General features: G+C 35.9%; 1 protein-coding gene across 1 annotated transcript in view; it reads right to left on the bottom strand.

Annotated features, from left to right (window-relative positions):
* LOC145259601 (extracellular matrix organizing protein FRAS1-like) overlaps positions 1 to 13,808 on the bottom strand; it is a 294,783-nt gene that overhangs the window by 30,056 nt on the left and 250,919 nt on the right. The window contains exons 57-58 of the mRNA XM_080117256.1: positions 4,458 to 4,868; positions 1,374 to 1,534 (exon numbers count right to left, since the gene is read on the bottom strand). Coding sequence (XP_079973382.1) covers positions 1,374 to 1,534; positions 4,458 to 4,868 — 572 coding nt within the window. The remainder of the gene's footprint in view (positions 1 to 1,373; positions 1,535 to 4,457; positions 4,869 to 13,808) is intronic.

Below are 13,808 nucleotides of genomic sequence, written 5' to 3'. Positions count from 1 at the left end.
TTGAGACTAGCCACATCACGTCTGTGTGTGTGTGAGAGAGAGAGAGAGAGAGAGAGAGAGAGAGAGAGAGAGAGAGAGAGAGAGAGAGAGAGAGAGAGGTTGCAGTGAAGAAGAAAGGGTGGGAGCCAATCAAATTACACATACGTTTCTGGACTTTATTGAGAACTTTTTATCTTTCAATGTTGCTAATATTCACTGTGTATTCTTGGTATGTCCCAGAAAGGAGTATATTTGTTTGAAGTTTTGAATTGTAATTAAGCCGAGTCTTAACAGAATTAAACAAAACAAGTCATTTCGTGCCTCAATTTATAGCTGAACCCAGATCAACTTCTAGATTAGCTGTATATTTCAACCGATCTGCGAATAGTTGTGATGGAGAAGCGCTTATAAAACTAAGTCGATTCACAATGGTTCTTGGTGTGGCACGTTAACAGACCAGGACTGTTGGGGACGTTGCACATGGCGGGGTCTATCTCAGAAAGGGACACACCTATAATTGAAAGACATGAGCAGAAGGCAGGATTAAACAAAATAAGGATTTCGTAGTTAAAAATGGACCTTGTCCAAGAAATAAATCTTAACCAAAAAATTAACTTTGACTAAGACAAATACGATCAGAAATAATGTTTGGCCCTGAAATGACCTTACAGTGGTTGATGGACAGTTAAGATCAAACCAAAAGTTAAAAAAAACTAAATAAATAAAAAAACGACTTTGGTGCCATCAGCTAGAATTGAAACCAAAACATTTAGCTCTCCAATCTAAAACTGAACCCAAGTTTACTTCTGGATTAATTGTATAGTTGAATTGCTTCAAGGGAGATGAGCGAAAAGCGAAAAGCAACAGCACAATAAAGAATATCATCAAATAGATGTTAACTTTTTGAATAATATTTTCTGAAAGACGATTGATATAGAAAAAAGAAACAGTTTTGAGCCTTGATAAAGAATGATATCAATAAAGAATGATATCATCAGATAGATGTTAACTTTTTGAATAATATTTTCTGAAAAACGATTGATATAGAAAAAAGAAACAGTTTTGAGCCTTGAATAGAACTCTGAGCAAAACCATAATTGATAGGAAAAGAGATTGAAAAAAAAAAAAGACGATTGATACAGAAAAAAAGAAACAGTTTTGAGCCTTGAATAGAACTCTGAGAAAAACCATAATTGATAGGAAAAGAGATTGAAAAAAAAAGAAGAAAAAAAGACGATTGATATAGAAAAAAGAAACAGTTTTGAGCCTTAAATAGAACTCTGAGCAAAACCATAATTGATAGGAAAATAGATTGAAAAAAAAAAAAAAAAAAGAAACATCACCGAAAGTTTCACAAGACACAAATAGAAAAAAAAAAACATGTTGGTACTTACCTTGCGGTTGCTCTTGCTTGTTGCTCTCCATAGTTGTTTGGGCGCGTCGTAAGTTTGTTCTGACCAGAGCAAAACCAAATCAAATGAAATTGACATTCCATATGGTGGAAGCAACCGACTTTTCATCAAAGGCTGAGAATTATCCTTCAAAACATACAAACCTGGCAGAATTGAAAAAGAAAAAAAATCACAAGAGGTTTTAATAATTATGTACGACATATTACGTATATATTACGTATATATTTTAATAATTAAATACAACATATTACGACGCAGCAAGGCATGACCACTAGTTGCTGCTGATTCTCTATTCTCGGCTCTAAAAGAGACCAATCTATATATCTAAAAAAGTGAAATTGTGTGTGTGTGTGTGTGTGTGTGTGTATGTGTGCATTTCTCTATAAAACTACTCTGTCAATTTTCATTCTATAGACTCGAGATTTGACATAAAGGGTATTAAGATTTGGGAATAAATTTGGCTGTCAAGGGGTCAAAGTTCAACGATTTGACCTTTGAAAACTCTACTAAACTCTTCTGCCAATTTTGGGTCTAAACACTTGAAATTTTAGATGTAGGCTACTTGGGCATGGATCAAACTTTTTAATTCGATTTGAGCCCAAAATAATAAATGTTAAGGGGGGGTGAAAATTATGGGGCAAAGTTAAAAAAAAAATTGACCTCTGCAGTCTCTACCAAATTACTCAGCCAATTTCTGGTCTAAACATTTGAAATTTTACACAAAATGTATTCAAACATAGAGAAAGCTTTTTAATCATTTTTTTTGGTCTAAACATTTTGCTGCTTGATTCTTGGATCTTTACTATTCCTGATATTCATAAACAATCTCTCTGAAAAAATATTGCCTGAGATGTGGAACAGAAAAGAAATTAGCTGCTATCTGCCTATCTATCTAACTGGCAAAGTAAGGAAGAAGTGTGAAAGTATGTTTTGATATATTATCAAAACATGTCAATACACATCAAACTCAGTGATCGATCAAGTTGCACCGGAAGATATTTGACCAGCTGAGCGGAAGTGACAGGTAATTGTCACATGTTCCAGTTTGCTGGACATGTTGATTGAGTTGGATTGAGGACGTCAAAGGAAGAAGATGATCTGAAAGATGTCTCCTCCCCAGGGGGGGGAGAGTCTCAAACGTGGGATGTATATTTAAGAACTAACCACCCAAACAAAGATTGTCAATCACTCCTCTGCTGAACGTAATGCCTGGGAGTGAAAAATATTATGTATAAAACCAATTATTCGTCTTGGGTTGTTGAAACGTCTTGTTACAACAGATTTCAAGCTCCACCCAAAAGAACGGATGGCAAATTTCCTTAGGTAAGTAAAGTAAGCTCAAAAAGACAAGTGGCTGACAGCAGAAAAACAGGTATGTCGTCAAATGTATATTTATGTAATTATATTGAGATACACACAAACATCAACCCCTAGATGAAATTATCACAGGTCGTAAGACTGTAGGACATAACATAATATATGATCCAGAAAGTGGAAAAGCACAATAGACATTTAGTAACATGTCACACACAATCACACGACATTTTATATACACCCGTCAAGGTCACATAGAACTCCCACAACGTAACGTATGTCTGTTGGTACCGATTATGTAATATTACATTAGTACCATTACATGACATATCTGTTTAGTGACAACACAACAGGTATATCTGCTGTTGGTACCATGCTTTACATGATGTTGCAATATTTTGGAAGAAGGATGAGGTATGATCCCACACAGTTGGACGATTCTATTTATAAACGATGCTTCTAGGAACTGACAAATCGAATTAATTCACGTTCTGCTACCAACCAATCAGAAACCAGAATTGCTTCATAAATATTAAACCTTTTCTGTAGCAATTTCACATGTTTTTACCGTCTTGACACGGTAAGAATATTTTGCTCTGTGGAACTGTCTACTGCAAACTAGTCACCTCTCAGGACTTGTGTGTAACAACGAACCATCGGAAACTGTTCTGTTTACTGCAAACAAGTCACCTCTCAGGACTTGTGTGTAACAACGAATCATCGGAAACTGTTCTGTCTACTGCAAACCAGTCACCTCTCAAGACTTGTTTAGAACAACGAACCATCGGAAACTGTTCTGTCTACTGCAAACCAGTCACCTCTCAAGACTTGTTTAGAACAACGAACCATCTGAAACGTTTCTGAAACTAAACATGGCTTACACTTCTAGAATAGACATGACAGAAAAACGATTGTACACATATCCAATGCAATGGCGGAAACCCTAGAAAACTACCTTTAGTGGAACGAGTCCGTAAATGAATGGTAACATTCGATGCTACTAAGACAAATCTTCTTTCCTTTAACAACTACAAAAAAAAACCCTTCTCAATAACCGTTTACCATGACAAAATAATACCCCACCTGAAAGATCATCATTCAAACTCCTCTGCTTGACATTCGCAGACAACATGAGTTGGAACAAATATATTGTGGACATTGCCAAAGCTGCTGCATAGAAGGTGGGTTATCTCTACCATGCTGGAAACTACTCCTACCTGAGATTATACTACACCTCTGCAGAGCCACCATTCGTCCATTCATGGAGTATCGTTGCCACATCTGGAGCGGTGCTTCTAGTCTCTTCCTCGTAGACACGATACAAAAAAGTCTCTAATCTAATAGGTCCTGCACAATCAGCCAAGCTCCAACCTCTGTCCCATCACTGCAATATTGCATCCCCGTGCCTGTTTTACGAATACTTTAATGAAATATGCTCTGATGAACTCCTGGCATTTATTCCCTCTTGACGTACATACTTCTGACTAACCCGACAAGCAGCAAAATTCCACCCTTTCTCTGTTGAGATCCTTAGATGCTGAAAAGCCTTCTACTCTAATAATGTATTCCCTCAGCTTGCCAGACTTTGGAATTCCCTATCTGTTTCCTGCTGTACTGACATGCTGAAGTTTAAATGTAATGGAGACAGATATCTTGCTACTCAACTCTCTACAATCCCGCATTAGCCAGGACCAAGTGGCAATACGCTTTCTTTTAGTTTAAAAAGAGTAGAAGAAGATCCAATTAATTTACCTCTGAATTTCGCTTGAGTCCGGAAGTCGATGATCAGATGACCGTCCTCTTCGATGGCGATTCTCAGCACTTGCAACTGACCTTCACCTTCACGTCCAGCCTTCCAGAGGACGTTCTGATAATAAAATGAGAACTGCATTTCCGTGTGGTGTTCCAAAGAGCTCCAACCAACCAGGGTGGAAGCGTAGAGGTACGAGACATACAGTGGTACCCGAATGGTCAAAAATGACTGATCAGTGTCAGTGAGTCGGAGGTCGGTAAGAATCTTGCCACCGCATTGATCAACAAGGTCGGCCATGTGGTACCAAGTGCGAAATATCCACGTGCAGCTTTTCAAGTCCAGGTGGCGGTAGAGTTGAACGGTCGGCTTGGTACGGAGCTTTTCATCATATTGGTGAGGAAAGGTGAAATCTGAAAAAAAAAAAAAATCAAGATTTATAATACTTATTTTTTTATCATTATTCATGATTAAAAGTAAAAATAATAATAATAATAATAATAATAATAATAATAATATTAATAATAATAATAATAATAACAACAATAATAATAATAATAATAATAATAAGAAGAAGAAGAAGAAGAAGAAGAAGAACTATAATAATAATAATAATAATAAGAAGAAGAACAATAATAATAAAGATATCCAACCGATTTCGTCTTCACTCAACAAGAGCTGTATTGAGGGCTATTTGAAAGGCAAACAAACAAACAAACAAACAAACAAACAAACAAAAAGGGGGAAAGTATGTATATCTATCTATATAATTATGAAACTGTGAACCTTGCTCGCTTGTCTGCATCTTTGAAGATTAGGCGATTCCATCTTTTAAAAAGAGAATATATATATATATATATATATATATATATATATATATATATATATATATATATATACATATATATATATATATATATATATATATGTATATACTAGCATTTCAGCCCGGCGTTGCCCGGGTGTTTGCATGTGTATGTTGAGCAAAAAAAAAAAAGGTGGTAGTAGGAAGGCAGGCTCGGACTCGTACCGCAAAGAAGGAAAAAAACGGGGTAAAACCTAACGCTTATGCTGTTACGACCACCGCCAAACCGGAAACGACATTTTTTTTAAATTAAGGCTAGACAATCTAAAGGAGAGGATAACTTTAAAAAATATCGGCGAAAAAAGTGATCCCCCCTGTAGAAAAGTGCCTAGTTGAAGGGGAAGATATTAATCTTTTTAGCCAATTTTTCGATATTTGTCGTATGAAAGGTCGAACTTTAAAACGATACTGATCTTGGTAAAATCCGTTGCCTCTATTGAAAGTTTAAGGCAGACATGTAAACAGACATACATACATACATTTATATATTGGTAACTAAATATTTTCGACCCAAACTGCTGAAAAAGCTTGCCCTATCTCTGAATACCCTTTATGTAAAATTTCAAATATTTAGACCAGAAATATATATATATATATATATATATATATATATATATATATATATATATATATATATATATATATATATACAGTAGCGTCCAAAAGTTAAGGGCTAGTAGTTTCAAGACAAGTTTAAGTACTTTTTAAGAAAAACCGTTCATTTAAAATACTTAATATGCATATATACTTATAGATATACTCATCACTCATGTCTCGCCTAAATTTAATAAGCGTCCGTTGGATATTTTTAAAGTTATGACCAATAACACAAAAGTTTGTCCAAATTCTCGTGGTCCAAAAGTTAAGGGCTAGGCGGTATAATCTTTAATTATTATAACAGTAAGGTACTGTATAGGTGTCAGACAGGTACTATGAATAATCCTACTTCAAATTTTTACTAATGAACATTAAAATTATTGTAATTGAGTAAAAGAAATGAGTGTTTGTATCGCACTAGTACAACATGGCAGCAAAACAACGTCGTCCCGTTTCTGTCGAAGAAAAACAGCTCATTATTCATCTTCATAGTAATGGCAAGAAAACTTCTGAGATTGTTGACACCGTAGGAAGGTCTCCTAGTGTAGTAAAGCGTATTGTGGCACATTTCAAGCAGTCAGGATCAGTGGCAGCTGCCCCAAAATCTGGTAGACCTCGAATCACAACTGCTCAACAGGATCGTCTTATTGTCAAAATGTCACTTAAAGACAGATTTAACACTGCTGCTAAAATATCTCGAGAACTAAAGCAAAGGTCTATTGTTCAAGCATCTCGGCAAACTGTTACACGCCGGTTGCACGCTTCTGGATTGCAATCTTGAGTGCCAGCAAGGAAGCCTCTTATCTCCAAAAAGAATCAGAAACTCCGCCTCGCTTTTGTCCAAGAACACGTTGTGTGGACAACCGAAAACTGGTCCCGTGTGCACTTTAGTGATGAATCGAAGTTTAACGTTATCGGATCTGATGGCAACACGTATGTCCGGCGAAGAACTGGTGAGAGATTGGAGGTTAAGTGCGTGAAAAAAACTGAAATTTGGAGGAGGAAGTGTAATGGTTTGGGGCGTTATGTCAGCTGCAGGCTGTGGACTACTGATTCGTCTGCAAGGTGGAATAAATGCAGAAGTTTATAAGCAGATTCTACGGCAGCATGCAGTTCCTAGTCTTCGGTCGTCGCTCTATCAACCTGCAATTTTCATGCAAGATAACGCTCCTTGTCACACTGCAAAGAAAGTAAAAACATTTTTAGACGAGGAAGAAGTTGAAACGATGCGTTGGCCCCCTCAGAGTCCAGATCTTAATCCTATTGAGAATATCTGGAAAATAGTTGGTGAACGTGCTCAATTTCAGTGCCCAAAAAATCAAGAAGAACTCTGGCAGTGCTTACATGCTGAATGGAGTGCGATAACGCCAGCGTTTTGCAAGAAGTTGGTGGATTCCTGTGCCAAGAGGTGTCAATAAGTCATAAATAGCAAGGGTTTGTTTACCAAATACTAGTTAGTTGGTAATTTCAGCCATTCACAGCAAGGACAAAAGCCGCAATCGTGTTAGCCCTTAACTTTTGGACACACAAATTTTAAACAATTTTATTTAAAATGGTAGTTATTCAAAAAATACTTAGTGTAGGCTAACGAAATTATGACCCATTGAAGATATACATGTTATCTATATAATTGTGAAGTAATTTTTTGTTGTTCGTGTGTATTTGTTTCAAATATATGGTTAAACTTGCTAAGGTTTTACTAGCCCTTAACTTTTGGACGCTACTGTATATATATATATATATATCATACCTTAGTAATTTAAATTTAATGATGTGAAAGGGTTAAATTTAAAATCTAGAATTTTTATTATATGCAAGACAAAGAATACATTTCAATAAGTATATCTTCTTAACCTATAGGTTTTCAATGTTTACCGATCTCCTCAAAGGAGAAAATATTAGCAAATATTATAAATGGTTTATATCTAATTTGCTAAATACAATAAACATAAAAAACATAATTAAAAGTTTTTAAAGTTTTTAAATCAGAGTAAGGGAAATTATATATTGGTTCAGAATGAAAAGTATATTGAACGTCATATCCAAATGGAATGGTAAATTCCGAAGTGAGTTTTTGGTAGCGATATATATGATATATAATTTCTCTTACTCTCTGATTTACAAACTTTAAAAATTTTTAATTATGATTTTCTATGTTTATTGCATTTAGCAAACTAAGTAAAAACCATTTATAATATTTGCTAATATTTTCTCCTCTGAGGAGATGGGTAAACATTGAAAACCTATAGGTTAAGGAGATATACTTATTGAAATGTATTCTTTGTCTTGCATATAATAAACATTCTAGATTTGAAATTTAACCATTTCACATCATTAAATTAAATTACTAAAGTATGATTTATTTGCTCTATCTAGTATATTGAGCAATTTTTATTTAGCTGGGATTGTTTTTTATAAAATATTACAGCCAATAATATTTTGTAAGACCGATAATCACTGGATTTGCATACCAGTATATTTATTGCATTATATTATTCTGAAGTGTATATATATATATATATATATATATATATATATGTATATGTATATGTATATGTATATGTGTGTGTGTGTGTGTGTGTGTGTGTGTGTGTGTGTGTGTGTGTGTGTGTGTGGATCTTATCCGATGATGATTTTGGAAATTTGATATTTATTTTTATATCGTTGAGAATTAAAATGAAACTGTTGTTTTATCTCTAAATCGTTCCCGGATAATCCTGGCTTTGAAAAACATTTGGCGTGAGACTAATCTCTAATACGAAACAGTAATACATGAAAAGTAAAAATAAAATATTGGGCCATAAAACGTTATCATGGAGCGTGGTAGAAATGAAATTCAAAGGTTTCAGCAGCGATAACTTAAGATTCAAGCCCATTTGGCACAGGAGTTTGTATTTTTGCTAATGGGTCGGGAGACTGAGTTTCAATTAGTGATGGGATTATTCCAATATTTTCTCCGATTCTGATACTATTACCGATTCTGTACTAAATTACCGATTCTAATACAATTACTGATTCCGATTCCGATTCTTTATAAATCTCTAAATATTTAACTTATAAATTGGTTATTTGACTGATTACCGTAAAAAAAAATGTTAAATATGCATATATTTCATCAAACATAAAAACACACTTGTTGGAGGAGGTGATCCATAGATTTTAATTTTACTGATTAAGAAATTAAGAAAAAGAAATATTTATCATTTTATTATTCCTGCCAACAGTGGAAGATTTTATTTTAAACAAAATCAAATAAAAAAGATAATTAAAGGAATCGTTTTTGGCATCGGAAAATACGTACAATTTTTTCCGATTCCGATACAGATTCCTATAACAAAGTTCCGATTTTTCGATTCCGGATTCCGAATAATCGTCCCAACACTAGTTTACATCCTCGGTAAAGTCATACTAAAGCCTAAAAATATGGTACTTGACGCCACCTTTGTAAACACTCAGCATTATATGGTAAGAATCAAGGGTAAGTGGAGTGATGTGCTCTAATGAACTCATAACACTTGTGCCCTTTCGACGTACATACTCCCGAGAAGAAGCAAAAGTGCCAAGATGCAGTAAAGCCTTCTACTTTAATACTTTCTGCTATGGAAATCCCCTCCCTGTTTATAGCTTCCTTGACTGTACTGAAATGCAGAAGTGTAAATGTAATGTGAACAGACACTTCGTTGCTAAATTTCTCAGATTGCTCTATTAGACATGATCTCAAATATAAACTATTACGTCCAAATTTGAGGTGAAAAAGATTAAAAGGAAAAAAAAAAAAAACAAACACAGTGGTATAGTTAACAAAAAGTGCATTAGCAAAAATATGTTAGAGAAACATGCATCATGATTCTGAAGCCATAACTGCCACAAATTGCTACCAGTATTCACTTGCTTCCCACCATAGAAAGATGTGACACAAGGTCAGAAGGTGGAGAAAGTAAAGTCCAAAAGGAGGAACACACTAGCCTATTAAAAATTTCCCGGGCAGTCTCGTCGGTATTCCCTAGTAGGGATACCTCAGGTAGAAAGCAATAAACTTACTCTGCCTGAAAGACGGGAATCAAGGTCTGAGTGAGCGGTCTCTTAGGACTACTATGAACAAATGCCTCATCCTGCCAGATAAAAGGCCACCGAAATAACCCAGTTTTTGCCAGGCAGATTGTTGAGATTAGAATCTCAGTTGGCATGTTTCAGCGGTTGGAGTGATTGGCCAAATGAATGGTATGAATTACAACCCCTATAACGTGTTAAATGTAGTTATATTTGTAGTCTCTGGGTAAGTCCATTATTCCTGAAATGGGTAGATTACCTTTCCCAACAACAGAAACCTATGGTTGGCCTATTTTACTTAACTTAAAAATAAAAAAATAAAACATAAAAAAGATGGCAGTTATCATGTTTTATATTGAAACTAATTTATATGGACCCGGACACATCAAATTCTGAACAAGAATAACTCAATATCTTATTTTTTTTTTGTCAATTATCAGATAAACCAAACCTAAAAGATATACCACCACCAGGATTAAATACCCTGGGCCCCAAACAGGCTATCCAAAAGGCAAGCGCTTCAAAAGCTTAATATAGAAGAGAGTGAGTCACAGTTGCATTAGGAAAAAAAACAACATTTTTAGAAGAAAGATGTCAGTGCCGATCAGTAAAACACTATGACGTGGCCCAAGTATATTTAGCTACTTTCATTATTTGCCAGTTATCAGACAAATTAATCCCCTGGACTTCAAACAGGCTAGGAGCTAGATATACAGGATGTTCTAAAAGTCTTGAGCACCTTTCAAATCTTCATATCTGCTTGAGTGAAAAAGAGTCTGATTACTTCATTTTTCAACTGGTGGAACACGTACATCAAATCTGTTGCCAAGGCCACTGGAAAAATGGTGGGATCTTTCTATCGATCCGGTAGATATCTCACTGCTGATGCAATTCTCTATTTATATAAGAGCCAGGTACGTCCAAGGATGGAATACTGTTGCCACATCTGGGCAGGAGCTGCTAGAAAGGACTTGTCCTGCCTTGATAGAGTTCAAAATAGACTTCGTAGCCTCGTAGGAGTTATCCTTTTCTCTTCCCTGCAACCTCTATCTTACAGAAGAGATGTAGCAAGTTTGTCTCTGATGTATCGTTATTTTGATGGAAAGTGTTCGACTGAGCTTCAGTCTATAGCCCCCTTCACTAAACTTTCACAAGAAACACTTGTCTAGCTGAAAACACTATCAATAATTCCCCCCACTCGTTATCTGTGCCTAAACCTAAACGTAGATTCCATGAACAAAGCTTCTTTCTTAGAACTGCACGCCTGTGGAATTGTCCTCCGTTTTCCTGCTTTCCGGCTGACTACAATATGGTTGTGTTCAAGTCTAACATAAATAAGTTCTTGATGAGCCGTTCCATATAAGTTATCAAATTTACCGAATTTTCATTACTAATGATTACTATATTGTCCAATTTCTACTGTACACTCTTTAACCCTTATCCTTGAGTGGCCTCTTGGCCTTGATAATGTGGTGATGCCTATGTAAAAAAAAAAAAAAAGTGTCACCACACTGGAGCCTTAGGGTTGGACAGTTTCTGAACACAACACTGCCAGACAGATGGATTGGACGATCTGGGCAAGATGATCATGATCTCATGCCCTGGTTTCCCAGATCTTCAGATATCACACCACGCGATTGTTTTTGCGGGGATTTATGAAAGGATTGGTCTATGTACCTCATATTCCAAGGGATGTGTGAGAGCTGAAGGACCGGATAACAGAAGCTTTTGCAACTATTGACAATGCAATGTTGGGACAAGTTTGGCAAGAATTGGACTATCGGCTTGATGAAGGCTGTGTGACCAATAGTGGTCACACAGCCTTCATCATATATATATATATATATATATATATATATATATATATATATATATAGAGAGAGAGAGAGAGAGAGAGAGAGCGAGCGAGAGAGTGAGAGAGACTGTGAGACCGCTATAGATATATTTACGTATACATATATCTATCTATATATATATATATATGTAATAAGGTATATCTATATATTTATCCCTTTCTCTCTCTCTATTTATCTCTCTTTGTGTCTATCTCTATCTCTATCTCTCTCTCTCTGTATATATATGTACGATTAACAATAACCAAAGCTATCGGCTATAATTTTCAATTTGAATAATGGTATACCCTTATGTGTGTCATGTGACCAATGGTGCTCACACTGAACATCTTTGAATATTCCATGTAAAACTTGAGACTACAAGCTTTCTGAATATACCAGATGCGTTTTTATATCCTTAATATTGCTCGAGATGTATAAATGTGTCCAAGACTTTTGAAACACCCTGTATGTTTAGATGGAGTACAACTGAGAAAGTACAGCTCACAGTACTCTTTCCTGCATAGACAAAATCAACTCTAAAATCTAGTGAGAGATGTTCGTTTTTCGTAGAACGATATCTGTTATCTAACCAAACATGTGGTGGAACGATAAAATTGTCGCCCCAAAGAAAACAACATTACAGATTTATTTTAAAACATTTATTGATAAAAATCAATTCAGGTAACTTATTATGTAATAGAGTTGACATCTATTAAATGTTACCGCCTTCAGCCTCAATCATCGTCTTGATACGGATCCTGAACTGGGAGCATGTTTTTTCCACAAGTGCCAGCAGAAGCTGTGCGATTAATTGGCGGATGGTGACGATCAGGCTGGGTTTGGTATGGTGGGAGGTCATGTTGGTGATAGTCTCAACGTATGACCAAACGAAGTAGTCCAGCGGGTTCAGGTCGGGGGAGGAGGAGGGCCAGTGAGAGAAGGGTGCAAAGTTGTAGCACTCACTTCTCAAGCCAAGCCTGAGTCTCTTTGGAGTATTGCTGCCACATCCAGGGTTTACCATCAGCCATCTGATTGCACCAGGGAATCACCACGCTCATCTAAATACACTTTGGTGATGACTTTTAGGCCGACTTCGAAGATGTGATGTGGCACTATGTGGCCCTCCCTTGAAACCACACCAAAGACAATAATCGTGGCAGTAAACTTCCTCAGCACGCCCTCAAGCGTTAAACCATCCGGATTTGCATTTTGTTGTCGGTAGAAAGCATGAGTTGGAGTTGTAAAGTGGCGTATTTCTTATCTCGCTCATTGAACATTGAGTCACTTTCAGACATGATAGAAGGCTGCTATCGCTCTTGGGATTTTTACACAACTGGCCAACTAGTAGATGGTCTGCAACAATAACAAAAAAACTAGTAGATGGTCTGCAAAAAAAAAAAAAAAAGAAAAGAAAACCAGTATTCATCAAACGGAAATGGAATCGTGTCGTCTTTTCTAGGGCGACGATTTTATCGTTCGTTCCACCCTGTATTAACTTATCTATATTTGTAGGAGGAAAGTTAGGATGAATTCATTGCGTTGCTCACGGTATTCGTATTAAAATAAACAAATTAACATTAATAGTTCTCTATGGTGATTTCCCCTTGTGACCAAAGCCAACAAACCTTAGGACATTCCAAAAGTTGCAGCGGGAGAAGGTTACTTCGAAAGGGACTAGAGTTTCATGTGTCCATACGAAAAAAATCTGGAAACTTATTGAAGGAACCTTGTACATCTTTTTTTTACACAAATGATATGTTTATAAGCTCTTTCTAATGTGTTCACGTGATCAGAATCCAATAGTGAAGAGAAAGGTTGCGTAAATAACAAAAAAAAAAGTAGAAGATCTCTGTAATAGCATTGATATTGATATAGTGGAAGATCCTGACACTTCCTTAGAATGGATTACTCAGTCTATAAAAGCCAGCAGGGTTGGTTGGTTGTTTTTGTTTTACGGCATGTTAACCCTTTTCGGGTTATTTAATGCCGAATCCAAAGATTTTGAA

The sequence above is a fragment of the Euprymna scolopes genome, chromosome 35 (assembly GCF_053919585.1).
Source record: "Euprymna scolopes isolate OS-2025 chromosome 35, ASM5391958v1, whole genome shotgun sequence".
NCBI classification, from domain to species: domain Eukaryota; kingdom Metazoa; phylum Mollusca; class Cephalopoda; order Sepiida; family Sepiolidae; genus Euprymna; species Euprymna scolopes.
This window is presented reverse-complemented; position numbering and strand designations above follow the sequence as displayed.